At 40.6% G+C, this 23,292-nt stretch overlaps 1 protein-coding gene across 1 annotated transcript; it reads left to right on the forward strand.

Annotated features, from left to right (window-relative positions):
* Window positions 1-2,030: 2,030 nt before the first annotated feature.
* On the forward strand, window positions 2,031-21,785 carry nt5c2l1 (5'-nucleotidase, cytosolic II, like 1). The gene is made up of 18 exons (XM_063013861.1): window positions 2,031-2,163; window positions 6,467-6,540; window positions 7,534-7,651; window positions 7,766-7,861; window positions 9,216-9,307; window positions 10,050-10,107; window positions 11,037-11,130; window positions 11,330-11,383; window positions 12,377-12,460; window positions 12,599-12,640; window positions 12,878-12,979; window positions 13,062-13,128; window positions 15,304-15,474; window positions 15,749-15,800; window positions 15,929-15,989; window positions 16,084-16,260; window positions 19,398-19,478; window positions 20,433-21,785. The coding sequence occupies exons 1-18, from the start codon at window positions 2,114-2,116 to the stop codon at window positions 20,493-20,495; spliced, it is 1,536 nt and encodes a 511-aa protein (XP_062869931.1). The 5' UTR covers window positions 2,031-2,113; the 3' UTR covers window positions 20,496-21,785.
* The last annotated feature ends 1,507 nt before the right edge of the window (window positions 21,786-23,292 follow it).

The raw sequence follows: 23,292 nt of genomic DNA on the forward strand, positions 1-23,292 counted from the left end.
TCAGAATGTCACAGTACATGTTGGAATTCATGTTTCCCTCAATGAACCGCAGCTCCCCAGTGCCAGCAGCACTCATGCAGCCCAAGACCATGATGCTACCACCACCATGCTTGACTGTAGGCAAGATACAGTTGTCTTGGTACTTCTCACCAGGGCGCCGCCACACATGCTGGACACCATCTGAGCCAAACAAGTTTATCTTGGTCTCGTCAGACCACAGGGCATTCCAGTAATCCATGTTCTTGGACTGCTTATCTTCAGCAAACAGTTTGTAGGCTTTCTTGTGCGTCAGCTTCCTTCTGGGATGACGACCATGCAGACCGAGTTGATGCAGTGTGCGGCGTATGGTCTGAGCACTGACAGGCTGACCTCCCACGTCTTCAACCTCTGCAGCAATGCTGGCAGCACTCATGTGTCTATTTTTTAAAGCCAACCTCTGGATATGATGCCGAACACGTGGACTCAACTTCTTTGGTCGACCCTGGCGAAGCCTGTTCCGAGTGGAACCTGTCCTGGAAAACCGCTGTATGACCTTGGCCACCATGCTGTAGCTCAGTTTCAGGGTGTTAGCAATCTTCTTATAGCCCAGGCCATCTTTGTGGAGAGCAACAATTCTATTTCTCACATCCTCAGAGAGTTCTTTGCCATGAGGTGCCATGTTGAATATCCAGTGGCCAGTATGAGAGAATTGTACCCAAAACACCAAATTTAACAGCCCTGCTCCCCATTTACACCTGGGACCTTGACACATGACACCAGGGAGGGACAACGACACATTTGGGCACAATTTGGACATGTTCACTGTGGGGTGTACTCACTTATGTTGCAGCTATTTAGACATTAATGGCTGTGTGTTGAGTTATTTTCAGAAGACAGTAAATCTACACTGCTATACAAGTTGTACACTGACTACTCTAAGTTATATCCAAGTTTCATGTCTATAGTGTTGTCCCATGAAAAGATATAATGAAATATTTGCAGAAATGTGAGGGGTGTACTCACTTTTGTGATACACTGTATATATATATTTATATACACCAATTAGCCATAACATTAAAACCACCTCTTTGTTTCTACACTCACTGTCCATTTTATCAGCTCCACTTACCATATAGAAGCACTTTGTAGTACTACAATTACTGACTGTAGTCCATCTGTTTCTCTGCATGCTTTGTTAGACCCCCTTCACCCTGTTCTTCAATGGTTGTGCTGGTATAAGTGGATCAGACAAACTCCAGCAGCGCTGCTGTGTCTGATTCACTCATACCAGCACACCACACACTAACACACCACCACCATGTCAGTGTCACTGCAGTGCTGAGAGTGATCCACCACCTAAATAATACCTGCTCTGTGGGGGTCCTGACCATTGAAGAACAGCATGAAAGGAGGCTAACAAAGCATGCAGAGAAACAGATGGACTACAGTCAGTAATTGTAGAACTACAAAGTGCTTCTATATGGTAAGTGGAGCTGATAAAATGGACAGTGAGTGTAGAAACAAGGAGGTGGTTTTAATGTTATGGCTGATCAGTGTATATATTGTATATATATTAATTAAAATGTATTTACATGATGCTCAATCACTCTGTATTTTCAGTATTTTGGTACGCAGTCGGAATCCCCATTCCAGTCAGCCCCGTGCACACGTGTTCACCCGCCCACTCCACGCGTTTCTGCGAGACTCCTGCACTGTGTGAGAGGCAGTAGAGGGCTGGGAACAGGTTGGGGGGGTCCATAGCACCGATATGACGTCGTACTGACGTCGTACTGACGTCGTGCTTTGGCACGAATGACGTTTTCGTATTTACTGAATGATTAAGTTTAAACAGCACACAGCAGAAGCTGGGAACACACACACACACACACACACACACACACATACACAGAGAGAGAGAGAGAGAGAGACTGTACTGACAGTTCTGATAGTTCGGAAAGTTCTGAGTTCTGAGTTCGGACAGTTCTGAGTTGTGAGTTCGGACAGTTCTGAGTTCTGATAGTTCGGACAGTTCTGAGTTCTGATAGTTCGGACAGTTCTGAGTTCTGATAGTTCGGACAGTTCTGAGTTCTGAGTTCGGACAGTAGTGAGTTCTGAGTTCGGACCCTGCAGCAGCATGAACGAGACCGTGGACGTGCACACGAGGAGAAGTGACACCCATCACAGGTGAGTTCAATTTATGTTTTCACCCCACTGCTCACCCCAGGAGTCATAACACCGTCATCACTGCACAGGATGGGCTTGTTCCTATTTACTAGTTCTTTTATTGTGTGTTTCTTATTAAATATCGTATTATTATTATTATTATTATTATTATTATCATTATTATTATTATTATTATTATTATCATTATTATTATTATTATTATAATCATTATTGTTATTATTATTATTATTATTATTATTATTATCATTATTATTATTATTATTATTATTATTATCATTATCATTATTATTATTATTATCATCATTATCAATCATTATTATTATTATTATTATTATCATCATCATCATCATTATTATTATTATTATTATCATTATTATTATTATAAACAAAACTTGGATGATGAGTGATCTGTAAATTGTTACTGCTGTTATTGAGGGGACCACATTTTTTTTGTGAGAAATATTTCGCTCCTCTGCCAGCTTTCCTATTTCTTTACTAATAATTAGTCTATTAAATACATATTATTTATTTCCTTTGAGAATAAAAAAACCCTTAAAACCCTGTTAAGTTTGCACAAATGATAAAACACATTAAACTGTACATTTATTTAATAAAATTAATAAATTATGATCTTTATTAAGTTTATTTTGAGCTAGTTTGTATAAATGCACATATAAATACTTAATATTTTAGTACATTTGCATTATTTTATGCCCTTTGTTATAAAAGAATAATTGTAATATATCAATATTTCTAAAAGATGTATACATTTATTATAATAAACACTTCCCTTTTAATACCTGCTATTTAAACCATTACATTTTCTTTTTAAAGTTTTTTTATTAGTTTATTTACTTAATAATTGATTTGTAGATTTGTATTTATTTTCTCTGTACCAGCATATTTTGGTCTGTGTGCATCCTGTAAGATAGATGGGCTGCATTTACAAACCTTATTTCTAAAAAAAAAAAAAAGTTGGGACATTTTATGAAATTGCAGTAAAAAGAAGAATCTGTGGTGTGTCTTTATTTAACTGACACTAATACAAAGAAAAAAAATCCCAGTGTTTCACTGATCAACTTTATTGTATTTGGTAAATATAAACACATCCAGATTTTTGATGTCGGCAACACACTCCAAAAATTAACTGCAAAAAATTTAGGTTACCTTACATAATATCGTAAATAGATTTAGTTATTAATTATTGAATGTGTGTGACCTTTAAGCTCTCAGATGACATGATGTGTGAGAAACTTCAGAAAAGTGTTGTCACTTAACACAGTACGCCTCTGCATCAAGAAAAGCAACCTGAAACTCTATTACAAACAGAGAAATTTAGCTAAAGCTAATCTCAGATGGACTAAAGATAGTGGAAGCATGTGCCCTTTCAGCTTGTTTTCCTGGAAAATGGATATGACAAAGTCAAAAAGGACCATTCATGCTGTTATCAGTGAAAGCTTCAAAAGCAAACAAATGTCATGGTGTGGGGGTGCATCAGTGCTTTTGGCATGAGCGAGTTGCACTTGTGTGATGGTACCACTGGATAAACAGGGCCAGTGATAGCTCAGTGGTTAAGGTCCTGGACTAGTAAACAGAAGGTTGCCGGTTCAAGCCCTGCCACTACCAAGTTGCCACTGTTGGGTCCCTGAGCAAGATCCTTAACCTTCATTTGCTCATTGTGTAAGTCGCTTTGGATAAAAGCGTCTGCCAAATGCTGAAAATGTAAATGTAAATGTACCATTCATGCAAATGTGTAGAGAGACACATGCTGCTATCATGGCGTCTTTTCCCAGGAGCTCTGGTTATTGCAACAAGACAATGCCAGGCCTTGTTCTTTATGTGTTTCATAGACACAGAGTGCATTGCTTGACTGGCCTGCCTGCAGTCCAGGTCCCAGGACTCCAGTCTCAAGTCTCGTATTGAGCAAGATCGGAGAAAAATTCCACTCACAAAACTGCAACTGTTATTGTCCGCAGTTCTCAAAGCATTAAAACAACTGAATAATGACGCTGATGGAACACAGGGACGAACATGCAAAAAAAAAAACTCCAGCAGCGCTGCTGTGTCTGATCCACGCATACCAGCACAACACACACTAACACACCACCACCATGTCAGTGTCACTGCAGTGCTGAGAATCATCCACCACCTAAATAATACCTGCTCTGTGGTGGTCCTGTGGGGGTCCTGACCATTGAAGAACAGCATGAAAGGGGGTAACAAAGCATGTAGAGAAACAGATGGACTACAGTCAGTAATTGTAGAACTACAAAGTGCTTCTATATGGTAAGTGGAGCTGATAAAATGGACAGTGAGTGTAGAAAACAAGGAGGTGGTTTTAATGTTATGGCTGATTGGTGTAAATTGTTGTGTCAGAATGCTTTCCTGCCACTGGACCCATTGCAACCCTGACCAGAATATTGCATCTAAAAATGAATAAATGAATGAGACTGTTTACCTGAAAAACAAAACAAATACGACTGGTAAATATAATCAGTAATAATAAGTAATTTCACTCTTGCCATAACACTGGATAAAGTTTTCACACCATGGAACCGAATCCTAATTTGCCAGCAGGTCTCCGACTCGGAGGGTGTTTGGACTCGGTGTTGAGACACAGGAGTCGGCTGGTGAAATATTAATAGTAATTCTACACACTGTGACCCGGTCCACCGTCCTGTTACTCAGATCCTGTAACTCTGCTCTGACATGCCGTTATATGGAATGATCGAGCAGCCTGAATAATGATGAATAATGTCATGTGCCGTCTGACCTCCGTGGCTGCTGGGCTCCTCCCGGAGGCCAGAACTGCTTACACGTTCATTACACGTGATCTGTGGAGATGTCAGAGCGCCGGGGCGTCGCTGATAACAGGAACTTCACCTAACTGTACAGCCCTGATATGAGAGACGTGAGTTTTAAAGTGTTTGCTGGTAAAAATGCTGGAGCCATGAACTGAACAGGGGGGCACTGGGGGGTCATTTTATTCTAAAAAGGTTCCTGCCACACAAACAACTGATTAACTAACATCACACAAAGCTAGTGATGGAATAAGTTTATTTATAATGTTTACATCAGTATATTGGGGGACATTTTGAGCAAATCTGAATATTGGGGGTCCAATATTGTCACTTCTGTGGTTTGTAAATAGCAACGAAACAGATTTTGTCATCATTATTAATGCACATTTCTTTATAAAAATCTCACAAAAACCTTCATATATATACTGCTGCAATATACATATATACATATATATATATATACAGTATATATATATATATATATCTCCTTGTTTCTACACTCACTGTCCATTTGATCAGCTCCACTTACCATATAGAAGCACTTTGTAGTTCTACAATTACTGACTGTAGTCCATCTGTTTCTCTGCATGCTTTGTTAGCCTCCTTTCATGCTGTTCTTCAATGGTCAGGACCCCCACAGGACCACCACAGAGCAGGTATTATTTAGGTGGTGGATGATTCTCAGCACTGCAGTGACACTGACATGGTGGTGGTGTGTTAGTGTGTGTTGTGCTGGTATGAGTGGATCAGACACAGCAGCGCTGCTGGAGTTTTCAAACACCGTGTCCACTCACTGTCCACTCTATTAGACACTCCTACCTAGTCGGTCCACCTTGTAGATGTAAAGTCAGAGACGATCGCTCATCTATTGCTGCTGTTTGAGTCGGTCATGTTCTAGACCTTCATCAGCGGTCACAGGACGCTGCCCACAGGGCGCTATTGGCTGGATGTTGGTGGATGGTTCTCAGTCCAGCAGTGACAGTGAGGTGTTTAAAAACTCCATCAGCACTGCTGTGTCTGATCCACTCATACCAGCACAACACACACTAACACACCTCCACCATGTCAGTGTCACTGCAGTGCTGAGAATGATCCACCACCTAAATAATACCTGCTCTGTGGTGGTCCTGTGGGGGTCCTGACCATTGAAGAACAGCATGAAAGGAGCTAACAAAGTATGTAGAGAAATACAAGGACTACAGTCAGTAATTGTAGAACTACAAAGTGCTTCTATATGGTAAGTGGAGCTGATAAAATGGACAGTGATGTATATATACAGTATATATACAGTATATATATACTGTATATACATCCCCCAGTCATTAGCCAATCATGTCAGTGCAGACGCCTGACCAGTCGATAGCACCACTGAGATTCAAACCCTGAATCCCCATCATACTTTATTGCTGTACCACCCAAGCATCTTACTTTTTCAAATTTGTTATAAAGTAAATATTTTCTGTGTGTGTGTGTGTGTGTGTGTGTGTGTGTGTTGATTACAGGGTGTTTGTGAATAAGAGTGTGACTCTAGAGAACATCAGGTGTTATGGCTTTGATATGGACTACACTCTCGCTGGTGAGTACCAGTTTAGTACCAGTTCAGTACCAGTCCATAAAGCACCAACTTACAAAACACCAAAGTACAAAATTAATGTAGTTGCTCTTATTATTATTATTATTAGTAGTAGTAGTATTAAAATTTTTATTAATAAATATTATTGCTATTTTTTTATTTCTATTGTTATTGTTATTGCAGTTTTATTATTATTAAAAAAAAATTATATTATCATAAATTAATTCATTATTATTATATTTTTCATTGTTCCTCTAATAGTATCCACCCAGCTTGTTGTTGCCCATCCTCTTCCTCTTTGACCTTTCAGATTCATGTCCTTCTGCGTTGCCATTTTGCTCGGCAGAGGGGGCACAGAGGCGCTGACAATTAATGCGCTCATCTCTCTTGATTAAAATACATGTTGTTGCTTTATGAGTCTTAATTCGCTCCAGGTGGATGGTCTGCTATATATCACGGTTTCTCCCGCTCCTGCCAGCCCGTCGTATTGTGACAACCAGTTATTAATTCTGCGCTGTCCCTGTTTTGTCCTCTTTCTTCTTGTCTTGCCCCCCACAGACATCACGTCTAATCACGTCTGCAAGTAAATGCTCGACTGGCTGATTAGAACCCTGGATTCTAGGGGTACTGAGCTAGCCGAATGCCCCGGCAGGATTATTGTGTCACCGAGACAAACAGCATCTCAACTGTAAGACAGAACCCAACTGGCTTGTTTACATTCGTCACGCTGGTCAAAAAATAGACATGCCCCCCAAAAATTCCACACATCACCACAAGTTACTGCGCACAAAGACAAACATGGCAGACTCCCTTGCTAAATGGCTAGCATCTAAGATGAATTGTTTGCAGGGGAAAATGCGACTGCGATTTACCTTACCAATAGAGTTGAAATTTTATCCTACGCACCTTCCGTTTGGACCAAAAAAACATCTACTAAGTGAGTAAATATTTGATCAGACGCTGTATTTTATTTCCCTGCATCATTTTTCTGTGCAGTTTACAAATCACCTGAATATGAAGCTCTGGGTTTCGAGATGCTGAGGGACAGGCTGGTGTCTATCGGTTACCCTCATGAGCTTCTGCGCTACAACTACGACCCGACGTTTCCCACACGGTGAGTCCTGCTGCTAGTGAAGAGTTGTGGTGTACAAGCTGACCGCCGCGGTGCGGATCGGATTCAGTCTCCATTTCAATTCATGCTGATGGTCTGTGTCTGGTGTTTGTGCAGAGGTTTGGTGTCTGATGCAACCTACGGGAATCTCCTGAAGGTGGACGCTCATGGTAACATCCTGACGTGCACGCATGGATTCGTCTACCTCAGAGGGTGAGTGAGATCTCAGTACGTGCTGAAGTGAAAAGTAATTCATGTGTTTTACATTTACATTTTCGGCGTTTAGCAGACTCTTTTCATTTAAAGCGCTGACAGTACTGAGTGACAGCATATTGTCTAAGCAATTGAGGGTTAAGGGCCTTGCTCAAGGGCCCAACAGTGGCAACCTGGCAGTAGTGGGGCTTGAACCAGCGACCTTTTCATATACTAGTCCAGTACCTTAACCACTAGGCTACAACTGCCTGCAACAGTTGCTAACAGGTGTAATAAATCAATTATTTAAAGGAAATAATATGCTTCCAAATTTGCAGCAACAGTTTAGGGAGGGGCCATGACTGGACCCCAGTGCCTGGTTAAAGAAACTCCAAGGGCCCCAATGGTCACAGACCTCTGACATCACCCTAACTCAACAGATCTGGAATGAACCGGAACACAGACTGAGGCTTTCTAAATCAGCCATACAAATGCTGTCATCTTTAGACCAAATGGGCACAAATTCCCATAGACATACGTCAAAGTCTTATAGCGGCTGATGTTAGTCCGGGGCCCAACAGTGGCAGCTTGGCAGTGGTGGGACTTGGTGGCACCCAAGGAGGACGGAGGTCCCTGCTGAGTCTGGTTCCTCTCAAGGTTCCTTCCTGTAATTTAAGGGGGTTTCTTCTCGCCCCTGTCGCCCTCGGCTTGCTCAACAGAGGGTTTCTGGTCTGTCGGTTCTGGAGTCTGTAAAGTTGCTTTGAGACGATGTCTGTTGTAAAAAGCGCTATACGAATGAAATGAAATGGACTTGACTTGGCAACCTTCTGATTACCTGACCACGTTATGATTAATCTGCGAATACAGTGGAACCTCCATTTAACGGATTTCGGATTTAACGGACAAAATCTGGAAAATCAAACGTCCGGTTCGATTGTTGAAATTCCAGCGAGAAGCGTACCAGACCAGTAGTTCAGTAATCGTCCACTAGCCGGCGCACGTCTCTCTGTTTACATGAGTGATAGACTTTATTTTGTCGGGAGGCTCGCTTAGTTCTTGCCTTTTTTTTTGTTTTTTAAGCTTCATTTTTGCAAGTTCTAGTTCTTAGTTATGTGGTTCAGAATCCTCCACCACACAAGGTGAATGAAATTTCTCCCCAGTAGTTCAGTACACCAGTTTCAATAATTATTTACAGGTTTTACATGACATATTTCTACACTTTTGTGAACCGTAGTTCTGTGTTTTAATATATTTTCTCACCCCCTGGAAGAAAACCTCATTGTTTACGGACAATTGCATTCTACGGACCAGTGCTCCCCACTTTTAGTCCGTTAAATCGAGGTTTCACTGTAGTTTGTGTATAATTTGTGTGCAGAATAGAGATCCATCAGTACTACCCTAACGGATTCATTCAGAGAGACAACACGGAGAGATTCCACATCCTCAACACACTCTTCAACCTCTCAGGTACCAACAGCACACAGAAAATATCGTCATCATCGTCACCGTGTACACACTCACTGCACGCTTCATTACGAGCTCCGTGCTACTACTGATACCCTCAGAACAGCCTGAAGCGTTTTTAGTTCTTGCGACATTTTGCAGACGCTTTTATCCAAAGCGACTTACAGTTATCACTGAATACGATTTGAGCAACTGAGGGTTAAGGGCCTTGCTCAAGGGCCTAACGGTGGCAACTTGGTGATGGTGGGGCTTGAACCGGCAACCTTATGATTACTAACCACTGAGCTGACACTGCCCTAGCAAATTCCTTCGAGCCGGGTGATACTCATGTCCGCTTGGCTCGTCTGAGGCAGAGACGGGGGAAAATGGAGGTCAGTGTGTGACTCTCCATGCGCCACACAGATCTCCATATGAATCTATGAACCCGCCTGGTGCAGGAGAAAAGAAGCGGTCTGCTTCTGCACACATGTCGGAGAGGGTGTGTGTTAGTTATAACCCTCCTCGGTCAGGAATTGAAGCCTGCAGCATCAGAGGTGGAAATACAGTTAGGGAATTGGATATGACTAGATTTGGAGGGATATTGCGGGATATGTCGATGCCAATGATTGAATTATCGCAGAATCATTATTGGCCGTTACTGGTATCAGTGGGATCAGTGTGTGTCCAGAAATAATCCCCCACACCGTTACAGCATCACAGACTGGGTTCATCTTGTTTATGCCAAATTCTGACCCTCTGTGTGCAGAGACGTACCTGTACGCGTGCCTCGTGGACTTCTTCACCAACGGCCCCAGATACAAGAAGTGAGTATAAGAGGCTTCGACTGCGCAGGAAATGAGAATATTATTTATTAGTTACCTGGGTTTGATTTCTGCCCATGTGGGTTTGCTTAGTTTCCTCCAACCTTCTAAAACATGCAGAAGGTGGATTGGCTGCTCCACATTGCCTGTATTTATTAATAAACTGTGCTGCACGGTGATGTTTTCCTGCTTTGATCCCAGTGTTTCCGGGTGCTAGAGCCACCCTGACTGGTGATTTGGGTAATCATAGTAATAGTAGTAATATAATTTTGGGGGCAGCAAGTGGCACAGGTGGTGAAGTGGGTGCTGCAAAGCAACATGGGTTCTGTGGTCCTGGGTTCTATCCTCATGTCTGGTAAATGTCTGTGAGGACAAAACACACTGTTGGGCGCTCCGGTGGCACAGCGATAAATTACGCCAGTCCAGCAGTGCAGGCACACGAGGAACAATGGCTGAAACACTGTTCTTTGATGGCTCATGGATTACGAATAGTAGTGTGTGGCTGTGAGACCCCGCCCAAAGCAGGTGAAAAGAAGCACCTGGATTGGGTAGGAAAAGAGGATAAAAAAAAAAACACCATTTATTAAACACTGTTCTACAATTCTGTGGCTCGGTGGGTAGCACTGTCGCTTCACAGCAAGAAGGTCCTGGGTTCGATCCCCAGGCGGGACGGTCCGGGTCCTTTCTGTGCGGAGTTTGCATGTTCTCCCCGTGTCTGTGTGGGTTTTCTCCGGGAGCTCCGGTTTCCTCCCACAGTCCAGAAACCAGTCCAGTGGTGCATATATATATTAAGGGGGCAGCCACGTCATGGGGTGGTATAGGTGTTAGATACATTAATTTCTTCATTAAATGAAATCAAGAGGAGGGAAAGGGGGCAAATACTTTTTGTTACTGTATGTCTCTCATGCTGTGTCTCTTTCTTCTCTCTGAAGCTGCCAGAAGGGATTTAAGCACGGCGACCTGTTCATGTCCTTCAAGAGCATGTTTCAGGACTTACGAGATGCCATGAATTTCATTCACGACACGGTAAGCCGACGTTTTTCACCCACAACAGTGACCTGGCAGTACTAGTAGAACCAGAGACCTTCTGATTACTAGTCAATTTGTTAACCGCTGATCTACGGCTGTGTATAAAACTAACAATCCTGTAGCGGATCACTGTACCTCATAATAATCAGGATTTATGGACTGATGATGTTTCTCTCGATGCGCTTTTTAACCACAGGGCTGCCTGAAGGAGAAGACGGTTCAGAATCTGGACAAGTACGTCATCAAAGACGTAAGTGATGCTTCATGATGCTCGGGTTTGCTGTTGGGCAGCACAGTGTGGACCTGGGTTTGATTTGTGCCCCCGTGGGTTTGCTCAGTTATCTCCCACCTTCTAAAACATGCAGTAGGTGGATTGGCTGCTCTAAATTGCCTGTATATTAATAATTTGTGCATGGTGATAGTTTGGTGTCCTGTCCAGGATGTTTTCCTGCTCTAGACCCACCCTGACCCAAGTGGCACAGCTAGTAAAGTGGGTGCTGCAAAGCAACATAAGTTCTGTAGTCCTGGGTTCTGTCCTCATCTCCAGTCAATGTCAATGGGTGAAGGAACGTCGTTCCAGGTGGTTCTGTACCCACCAACATCCTGCCAGGATGTAGAAGTAAAAAAAAAAAAGAAATAAACAAATGAAAATACATAATGCTATAATAATAATAATAATAATATACAATGAGCGTGTGATAATTTGGGCTTGCAGTTAGCTATAATCTTCTGTTATCATGGCCAAAAGTATTTGGACACCTAACTGTGAGCTTGTTGGACGTCCCATTTCAAAAACAAAACCTTCTCACAAGACTTTGAAGCGTGACTGTGGGAATTTGTGTCCATTCACTAAAACAAAACGGCATCTGCATGGCTGGACACTGATGTTTGCTAATAGCGAAAGCCTCAGTTTATGTTCCAATTCATTTCAAAGCTGTTGGGTGGGACTGAGGCTACATTTTTTTGAGCAATTCAGGGTTAAGGGCCTTGCTCAGGGGCCCAACAGTATCAACTTTGCAGCTTGAAACGGCAACCTTCTGATTACTAATCCAGTACTTTAACCAATGCCCTCAATTCATTAGTTTGAAAGCATGTCCAAATACTTTTGTCCATATAGTGTAGCTTCAGTCTACAGTAAATTTGAGGTAATAGGTAATAGGTGTGTGGATTGTTTATATGTATTTTTATGTTTATTTATTATTTAATGATCATTGTTGTGATGTTTTTTCTCTGTGTGATTCAGCCTCGTATCCCCGTCTTACTGACCCGCATAAAAGAGGTGGCGAAGGTGTTCCTGGCCACCAACAGCGACTACAGCTACACAGAGGCAAGTGTGATTGATACATGATCAGATTCTTATTGACCTTTAGTTTATATTTATTAAAAATCAGTATATGTAGTAATAAATCAGAACCAGAACTGAGAAATTAGTCTGAAACTGTCCAAATTTTTCATTTCTAAACAGGCCATCATGAAGTATTTGCTCGACTCGCCACCCACTTCAAAGGTGAGATTCTTTTATTGTAAAGGTTTGATGTTCATTTTAGTCCATGAGTGTAGCTGAAAGGGTGCAAAGCTCATATTAATACTCATGGTTTTGGAACGGGACATCTAATAAGCTCAGATTAAGGTGTCCACATACTTATGACCATATCATGTGCTACTCTTTACATATGGTGGTATTAATACCTGCATTTAGACTGAGCTTGGGTTCGATATCATGGAGACGTTCTGTATTTTTCAGAGTCCCAGGAGATCCTGGCGCTCCTTTTTCGACCTGGTGGTGGTGGACACTCGGAAGCCTCTGTTTTTCGCCGAGGGGACGGTGCTGAGACAGGTGGACACGGTACGTCCCACTTAAATCACTTCCAATACATGAATATAAAAGCACCATGATTACGTTTAACCCGGATATAATCCTGATACAGAACACGGGGAAGCTGAGGATAGGAACCTACACCGGAGACCTGCAGCACGGCACCGTCTACTCCGGAGGTTCGTTTATTACACCTGTTAACTACTGCTGCAGCTGAAACTCATACGTTTGATAATTATAAGGGGCGTCCCAATACTTTTGTCCATATAATGTATGTGTGTGTATAAAATCTATCTATCCAATCTATCTGTCTGTCTGTCTATATATATGTCTGTCTGTTCATTGGCAGTCTGTCTATCTATCTGTCTGTCTGTCTGTCTGTCTTTCTGTCTGTCTGTTTATCTATCTATATATCTGTCTGTCTCTATCTATCTATCTGTCTGTCTGTCTGTCTGTCTGTCTGTCTGTCTGTCTGTTTATCTATCTACAGTGCCTTGCAAAAGTATTCGGCCCCCTTGAACTTTTCAACCTTTTGCCACATTTCAGGCTTCAAACATAACGATATGAAATTGTAATTTTTTGTGAAGAATCAACAACAAGTGGGACACAATCGTGAAGTGGAACGAAATTTATTGGATATTTTAAACTTTTTTTAGAAATAAAAAACTAAAAAGTGGGGCGTGCAATATTATTCAGCCCCTTTACTTTCAGTGCAGCAAACTCACTCCAGAAGTTCAGTGAGGATCTCTGAATGATCAATGTTGACCTAAATGACTGATGGTGATAAATAGAATCCACCTGTGTGTAATCAAGTCTCCGTATAAATGCACCTGCTCTGTGACAGTCTCAGAGTTCTGTTTAAAGTGCAGAGAGCATCATGAAGACCAAGGAACACACCAGGCAGGTCCAAGATACTGTTGTGGAGAAGTTTAAAGCCGGATTTGGATACAAAAAGATTTCCCAAGCTTTAAACATCTCAAGGAGCACTGTGCAAGCGATCATATTGAAATGGAAGGAGTATCAGACCACTGCAAATCTACCAAGACCCGGCCGTCCCTCTAAACTTTCAGCTCAAACAAGGAGAAGACTGATCAGAGATGCAGCCAAGAGGCCCATGATCACTCTGAATGAACTGCAGAGATCTACAGCTGAGGTGGGAGACTCTGTCCATAGGACACAATCAGTCGTACACTGCACAAATCTGGCCTTTATGGAAGAGTGGCAAGAAGAAAGCCATTTCTCAAAGATATCTATAAAAAGTCACCTGGGAGACACACCAAACATGTGGAAGAAGGTGCTCTGGTCAGATGAAACCAAAATCGAACTTTTTGGCCACAATGCAAAACGTTATGTTTGGCGTAAAAGCAACACAGCTCATCACCCTGAACACACCATCCCCACTGTCAAACATGGTGGTGGCAGCATCATGGTTTGGGCCTGCTTTTCTTCAGCAGGGACAGGGAAGATGGTTAAAATTGATGGGAAAATGGATGGAGCCAAATACAGGACCATTCTGGAAGAAAACCTGTTGCAGTCTGCAAAAGACCTGAGACTGGGACGGAGATTTATCTTCCAACAAGACAATGATCCAAAACATAAAGCAAAATCTACAATGGAATGGTTCACAAATAAACTTATCCAGGTGTTAGAATGGCCAAGTCAAAGTCCAGACCTGAATCCCATCGAGAATCTGTGGAAAGAGCTGAAAACTGCTGTTCACAAACGCTCTCCATCCAACCTCACTGAGCTCGAGCTGTTTTGCAAGGAAGAATGGGCAAAAATGTCTGTCTCTCGATGTGCAAAACTGATAGACATACCCCAAGCGACTTGCAGCTGTAATCGCAGCAAAAGGTGGCGCTACAAAGTATTAACGCAAGGGGGCTGAATAATATTGCACGCCCCACTTTTCAGTTTTTTATTTCTAAAAAAAGTTTAAAATATCCAATACATTTCGTTCCACTTCACGATTGTGTCCCACTTGTTGTTGATTCTTCACAAAAAAATTACAATTTCATATCGTTATGTTTGAAGCCTGAAATGTGGCAAAAGGTTGAAAAGTTCAAGGGGGCTGAATACTTTTGCAAGGCACTGTATATATCTGTCTGTCTGTCTCTATCTATCTGTCTGTCTGTCTGTCTGTCTGTTTATCTATCTATATATCTGTCTGTCTCTATCTATCTATCTATCTATCTATCTATCTATCTATCTATCTATCTATCTATCTATCTATCTATCTGTCTGTCTTTCCGTCTGTCTGTCTGTCTATCTCTCTATCTGTCTATAAGTCTACTCTATCTGTCTGTCTATCTGTTTGTCTGTCTGTCTATTTATCTATCTGTCTGTCTATCTCTCAGGTTCTTCAGACATTATCTGTGACCTGCTGGACGTTATGGGGAAGGATATTCTGTACGTGGGAGATCACATATTTGGGGACATTCTGAAGTCTAAGAAGCGTCAGGGCTGGAAAACATTTCTGGTGGTTCCTGAACTCGCTGAAGAGCTTCAAGTGTGGACTGAAAAACACGGTGAGTTCTTTTACTCAGGTGAGAGTGCTGTAGCACTGTTGCCTCACAGCAAGAAGGTCCTGGGTTCGATTCCCAGGTGGAGCGGTCCGGGTCCTTTCTATGTCTGTGTGAGTTTCCTGAATTCCAAAGTCATTCAGTCAGGCCAACTGGAGCTACTAAAAATGTAAATGTGTGTGACTCAGACGCACTGCATCCTTGACCAGGATGGTAAAACAGACAATAAATGGATGTTTCCTAGCTGAGCTGTAAATAATGTGAGTTTATGTTCCTGCAGGGATGTTTGAGGAACTGAAGCAGCTCGATATTTATCTCGCTGAGCTCCATCAGTGAGTATAAATTCATCCTCACACTCACGGTACTAATATTAAGAGTAGAGACCTGATCTGACCTGTAGGTGGCAGTAGAGTCGAACACACAGACAGTTTGACTCCTCTTGGTCTCTCTGTTATTTCAGACACTTAGATTTTGGAAGTCCAGGAGGTTCTGATGTGAACTTAGTTCAGAGTAAAGTGAAGGTGAGTCCTCTGTCTCAGACGCACTGAAGCTGCGGATCAGTTTATTATAATAGAGTGGAGTTTGGTATGTTCACCCAGCTGTGTGTGTTTACAGTACGTGACCAATTCGATGGAGCTGTGTTATGGAAAGATGGGAAGTCTGTTACGCTGTGGTTCCACTAAAACCCTGTTTGCCAGCCAGCTGATTCGTTACGCTGACCTGTACGCCTCGTCCTGCCTCAACCTGCTCCACTACCCCCTCAGCTACCTGTTCAGAGCCCCCTTCGTCCTGGTAATCACTGATAATAATAATCATAATAATAATAATAATAAACATAATAATAATCATAATAATAATAAACAAATAATAATAACAATAAACAAATAATATAACAATAATAATCATAACAAACATAATAATAATAATAATAATAAACAAATAATAATAACAATAAACAAATAATATAACAATAATAATCATAACAAACATAATAATAATAATAATAAACAAATAATAACACTAATAATAATAATAATAACAACAATAATAACAAACAAAATAATAATAACATAATAGTAACAATAATAACAATAATAAACAAAATAATAATAATAATAAACAAAATAATAATAATAATAAACAAATAATAACAATAAACAAATAATATAACAATAATAATCATAACAAACTAAATAATAATAATAACAATAATAATAACACTAATAATAATAATAACAATAATAATAACAAACAAAATGATAATAACTAATAAATAATAATAATAAACACAATAATAATAAACAAAATAATAATAATAATAAATAAAAATAATTGAAAAATCACTGATGATGTGTCCAAGTAGCACCTAGTGGTGTATTCAAGAACTGACTAATAATAATGTATTATTATAAGAACAACAATATAATATATAATAATGATATATCAAAGTATATATAATATATAATAGTAATAATAATAATTGCAAAGCAAAATAATAATAATAACACAAATAACAACAACAATAATAATAACAAACAAAACAATAGTAATAATAATAATAATAATAATAATAATAATATGTTTTATTTCTAACACCAACAGTCCATCACAACTACTATTTATACCAATGCAACTAAATGTAATTACTAATTACTGTAAAATTTCTATCAAAAATACCACAAAGATTAATATAATATTAATTTAAAATCAACACAGTGTAAACCATAATTCTTAATGGCAGGTTTTCTGTTTGGACTTTTTTCTCTATTTATATAAAATGTGATTCTGTAAACATGTTCATAAGACAATGCAGAAGAATATCAGTCCAGGTCCTTTAAGTCCTGCTATTTGTGATTTAATACTACACGGATGCAAAGTAACACGACCTGGAAATAATTTGATTATATTAATACAGCGATTATAAAGAAGTAAAACATTGATCTGGACTTACTGTGTCTTTAATTTTCTTGCATTTGTGAATGTTTTAGTTCCTATATTTACACTTCACAGCAATTTCATAACTGAAAATATCCTAAGCATGATGTAGAATTTAGGAGTGGGTGTGTACAGGATGTATGAATACCAGCTATAATAAAGACAAATAAGGGAGGAGATTTCTTATTAAGACAGTAGATCCGTTTTTCTTAATCCATTTTAATAAAACTTGTTTGTTGTTGTTTTGCTGTGTGTGATGAATAATTAATTACACAGCAGAAGTGAACTGGGTTGAAGTTTAGCTGAGCTGGTTGACTTGTTATTGTTAGTACCTGATTAATGAGTAGAAGATGATCACGTGTAACTGTAGTAAAGTTCATCCTGGATTTTTAGATTGTGCTGATAAAGTCTGACAGCCGTGGTGTTTGTGAAATCAGTTATATTTATTCATTTACAGTGAAGAGATTCAACATTACTGGGCTCTTTAAATGCCTGAATATGGATAGTGTGTGGAGCTACCAACCAGCCAGTCACCCGTTTAACACAGTTTATGTGGGCGGCACGGTGGCTAAGTGGGTAGCACTGTCGCCTCTTTTCTGTGTGGAGTTTGCATGTTCTCCCCGTGTCCGACTGGGTTTCCTCTGGGTGCTCCGGTTTCCTCCCACAGTCCAAAGACGTGCAAGTGAGATGAATCGGAGACACTAAATTGTCCATGACTGTGTTTGATATAACTTTGTGAACTGATGAACCTTGTGTGTAATCAGTAACTACCTGTCCTGTCATGAATGTAACCAAAGTGTAAAACATGACCTTAAAATCCTAATAAACAAACACAGTTGATGTAGAAGTTGATGATGTTTTGAACAGTAGGTGGCGACAGACACGATCGCTTTTATATAGAGCAGCCTGCATGAAAATCCAAGAGTAAACAAACGAGTACAAAATGTTAAAGCTAAAATGTAATTTACACTTTTTAATCACACAGTAGAATGAAAATGACTAAATAAATGACTAAATTTTCTCTTTAACCAAAATAAAGATGATAAACACGGCCGCGTTGTGTTTGTTTGGATTTTAATGTCATGTTTTACACACTTTGGTTCTATTCATGACAGGTGATTAATTACCATTTTACACAAGATTCATCACTTCAAGTTTAATATCAAACACAGTCATGGGCAATTTTGTATCTCCAATTAGCCTCACTTGCATGTTTTTGGACTGTGGGAGGAAACCGGAGCCCCCGGAGGAAACCCACACAGACTCGGGGAGAACATGCAAACTCCACACAGGAAGGACCCGGGCCGCTCCACCTGGGGATTGAACCCAGGACCTTCTTTCTGTGAGGTGACAGTGCTACCCACTTAGCCACTGTGTTGTGTAATGTAAATGAATTCTGAATTGTCTGACATGCATTAGAACTATATAATACCATATCATAGCACAGTGGCAGAACTTCTCTCTATTATTAGAAATGAACATATAAAGGTGTGTTTTAGGTTTACACAAAACCAGAGAAACCCCGTTATCCCCCGTCCCGAATATTTTGTACATGTATGCCTTTAGTTCATGTTTCAACGTGAATTTAATGTAATGCAGTCTGAATGCATTTCACGGTATAATAGTAAACAGTTCGAATCCCAGCTTTGCCATGCTGCCACTGTTGGGCCCTTGAGCAAGGCCCTTAATTCTTAGCACTCTGACCAAACAAGCTGGGATACCCAAAACAAAAAGGTTGTTTTGTTGTACTGTACACCTATGTTTATCTGAATGCAATACAGACAGAACTGGCAAAACCTTTAGAAAACCACATTTTATTCTAAATGGGACTGTGGCGCTCATGTGGAGCTCATTTTGGATGAAATGCACTTTCGTTGCTTGTTAGCTATATAAGCCTCACAGCTACAGTGCAAAAACAAATGTCCCGACAGGTCGACTAGATTTCAGGTGAAGCGTTAGAATGAAAATTGATTGTATAATATTTTCCGTTTCAGATGCCACATGAATCTGCTATGGACCCTCACGCTGGAGAGCTGCCCACCACAGAAATCACAGACATGCACACCTCCATCAAGGTAGGAATGGTGTTTTTCCTCACATTGCTACTAATAATAAAATTCAGATCTTAAAATTCAGATCAAATATAAAATAAGAAAATATTTCATTACATCACATCACATCTGAAATTCCAGATCCGATGGGGAATTTTGACTAATGGGTATTTTGAGATTAATTTGAATTTAACATATTTAAATTTGAAATCCATTATAAATTTAACTTCATGTAAAAAAAAATACAGCCCCCCCCAATTTTCCTCCTAATTTAGCTGTATTACCCAGTTACCCAATCGTATTTCACCTCTACTGTTGCAGAAATCCACTCTAATCTCTTCTTTTCACCCGCACGAGGCAGGTTCATACTCAGATCCGTATTGCACACGGAGTCACGCAACAATCTCTATAAATCCCATCTCTGTGCAGCACCATCGATCAGCCAGTTGAATAGGGGCAGCTGTAGCCTAGTGATTAAGGTACTGATTCAGTAGGTTGCCAGTTCAAGCCCCACCACTGCCAGGTTGCCACCCTTGACCCTCAATTGCAATTGTATACTGTCACTTTGGATAAAAGCGTCTACTAAATGCCGAAAATGTAAATGGATAGAAGCCTGGCTGGCCGGTAGCACAGCTGAGATTTAAAGTTGCACCCTTTAATGACATTTTAAGCATCCTAAACAACTAGGCTTGGCCAAAATGTTCCATTTAATTCTTTCTCAAACTCACAGCATTTTGCACATAAGAACAGGAAGCCATTTGGGATTCGACCCACCTCACTAGTCATTACTGTAGAAACAGCCGTAAAGTATTTGTTAACCTTTACCACTATTTACATTTGTGATCATAGTTTGACACTGGATTTTTCCAGTAATGTGTGTGTGTGTGTGTGTGTGTGTCGGGGGCCCATGAACGCCCTTGTAAATGTGTAAGAGTCGCAAGTTAACTTTTACTTCCTCTTGTTATTTTCCTTGAACAGAGGCTGTGCGGCGATAACTGTGGCCTGGAGCAGTGTGAACAGGACAGGAGTACACAGCCATAACAGTGTGTGTGTGTGTGTGTGTGTGTGAGAGAGAGAGAGAGAGAGAGAGAGAGAAAGAGAGAGAGAGAATGTTATTTGTCTGTAAATGCTAAATTGACCGCTCAGGCCAGAAAGCCAAGCCATAACTGCCTCTCTCCCCTGTTTTATATGCCTACGTTACCCACAATTCCTCTGGTACCTTGTTATGAACAGTAAACACAACCTATAGGGTCAAAGTGCAGCTAGTTTCCAAAATTCTTTATACAGTGGCCGCTGTTTAAAGAACTGGAGCTCCAGATCTCAGCAGTAGTGGGTTAGAGTACTTTACCACTGCGCCAAGTAATAATAATAATGTAGAACAACATTCAGGACGACGTTCATCACACTGACCTGTGCAGTAAATACTGAGTCCTGGACTGTGTTTTATTGAGATGTGGTATTGAATATTTATGTTTTCCTTCCCCGGATCTAGAGCAGTAGTGAGCTAGAGTACTTTACTGCTGCGTCACATTAGCTCCCTCCATTTATATAATAATAATCGAAATAATAAAAAAGGTGATGCAGGTGGTAATAAAACAAAAAGAAACATGGTTATGAGAAGTGGTTATGTTGATAAATATTAGGATTAGGATCTGTGAGCTTCATTATCACGAAACATTTAATTAATCCCAGTTTTTGGTTCGTTCACAAGCAAAAATCCTCACTTATTCACCACATAGAACAACATTCAGGATGATGTTCATCACACTGACCTGTGCAGTAAATACTGAGTCCTGGACTGTGATTTATTGAGATGTAGTATTGAGTATTTATGTTTTCATTCCCTAGATCTTAGTAGTAGTGGGCTAGTGTACTTCACTGTTGCTCCATATGAGCGTCCTTTGATCATTTTTATGATAATAATAGAACAATTATAATAGAAAAAAAACTAATAAAGTGACAGTTGGCAATAAAACAAAAATAAACCTGATTATGTGAAGGAGATAAATAGAGAAATTAGGTTCTGTGAGTTTTATTATCATGAAATACTTAATAAATTCCAGGTTTTGGTGCATAATGCAGCGTTCACAAGCAAAAATCCTCACTTATTCACTGACCTGTGCAGTGGATACTGAGTCCTGGACTGTGATTTATCGAATATGATTTATTGATATTTGGTTTGTTCAACACATTTGACCCTTTACGCCTCATGTGTTACATTTTGTTGTATTTCTTTCTTGTAATTCACTGACAGAGAAAATATTTCTTAATAATTCTTTTAGGATTTAGATGTGTGTGTATTACAGTATACATTATAATAAAAGTGCTTTATTTAGACCACCATCTTTGCTGTTTGGATGTTTCTCTTTGCTTTTAACCAACCTAAACATCAACACATCAACCCACTGCTGCCACATCACCATTTCTTCTCTGTAATTGCACCCAAGTGGTGGAACGAGCTTCCTCTGTCTGTCCGAACATCTGAGTCTCTCAATGTCTTCAAATGATGATTAAAAACCTTCATCACCTCTTTACTGACCACTTAAGCTGACTTGTTCTTACTCACTAAAACTCTTATTCAACTGGTTCTAACAAAGTCTCAGCAGATTCAGCAGAAGTTTACTATAGAAGCACTTCTGTAAGTCGCGCTGGATAAGAGCCTCCTGCTAAATGCCAAAAGTGTAAATGTAATACACTATAAGGACAAAAGTATTTGGACGACTGACCATGAGCTAATTTCAAATCCTCTGTGTGATCTTTTCAGCTAGAATGACAGTTGCTCTTTTTAGAAGGCTTCTTATTGGACAATGAAACCTCTGCCTGTAATTGGTCGGATTTGACGTTTTTGTGTGACGCCCCTCCGAATTCTTCAGTGTTTGAGTGAAGTTTTCTGCCCAGCAGCCTCACAGATGAGCTCACATCACCGTCCATTTCTCACATTCCTCCAAACACGCCCCGACAAGCTGCATTCCTTCCCAAAGTGGCCGAGGGTGCAGCCGGCCCCCCTCTCCCGCTGTCGTCCTATAGATAAACTGGGTGAACGTTTAATCCGACATGCAATCCACAGCCACAGATATACACCACACACCAGTTCAGATCAACACCACACACCAGTTCAGATAACACCGCAAACCAGTTCAGATATACACCACACACCAGTTCAGATCAACACCACACACCAGTTCAGATAACACCGCAAACCAGTTCAGATAAACGCCACACACCAGCTCAGATCAACACCGCACACCAGTTCAGATCAACACCGCACACCAGTTCAGATCAACACCACACACCAGCTCAGATCAACACCGCACACCAGTTCAGATCAACACCGCAAACCAGTTCAGATAAACGCCACACACCAGCTCAGATCAACACCGCACACCAGTTCAGATCAACACCGCACACCAGTTCAGATTAACACCGCAAACCAGTTCAGATAAACGCCACACACCAGCTCAGATCAACACCGCACACCAGCTCAGATCAACACCGCACACCAGTTCAGATTAACACCGCAAACCAGTTCAGATAAACGCCACACACCAGCTCAGATCAACACCGCACACCAGTTCAGATTAACACCGCAAACCAGTTCAGATAAACGCCACACACCAGCTCAGATTAACACTGCACACCAGTTCAGATTAAAGCCACACACCAGTTCAGATTAACACCACACACCAGTTCAGATTAACTGCGTACACCAGTTCAGATTAACTGCGTACACCAGTTCAGATTAACACCGCAAACCAATGCAGATCCACACCGCAAACCAGTTCAGAATAACACCGCAAACCAGTTCAGATTAACGCCGCACACCAGTTCAGATTAACAC

The sequence above is a fragment of the Trichomycterus rosablanca genome, chromosome 18 (genome assembly GCF_030014385.1).
Source record: "Trichomycterus rosablanca isolate fTriRos1 chromosome 18, fTriRos1.hap1, whole genome shotgun sequence".
In the NCBI taxonomy this organism is placed as follows: Eukaryota; Metazoa; Chordata; class Actinopteri; order Siluriformes; family Trichomycteridae; genus Trichomycterus; species Trichomycterus rosablanca.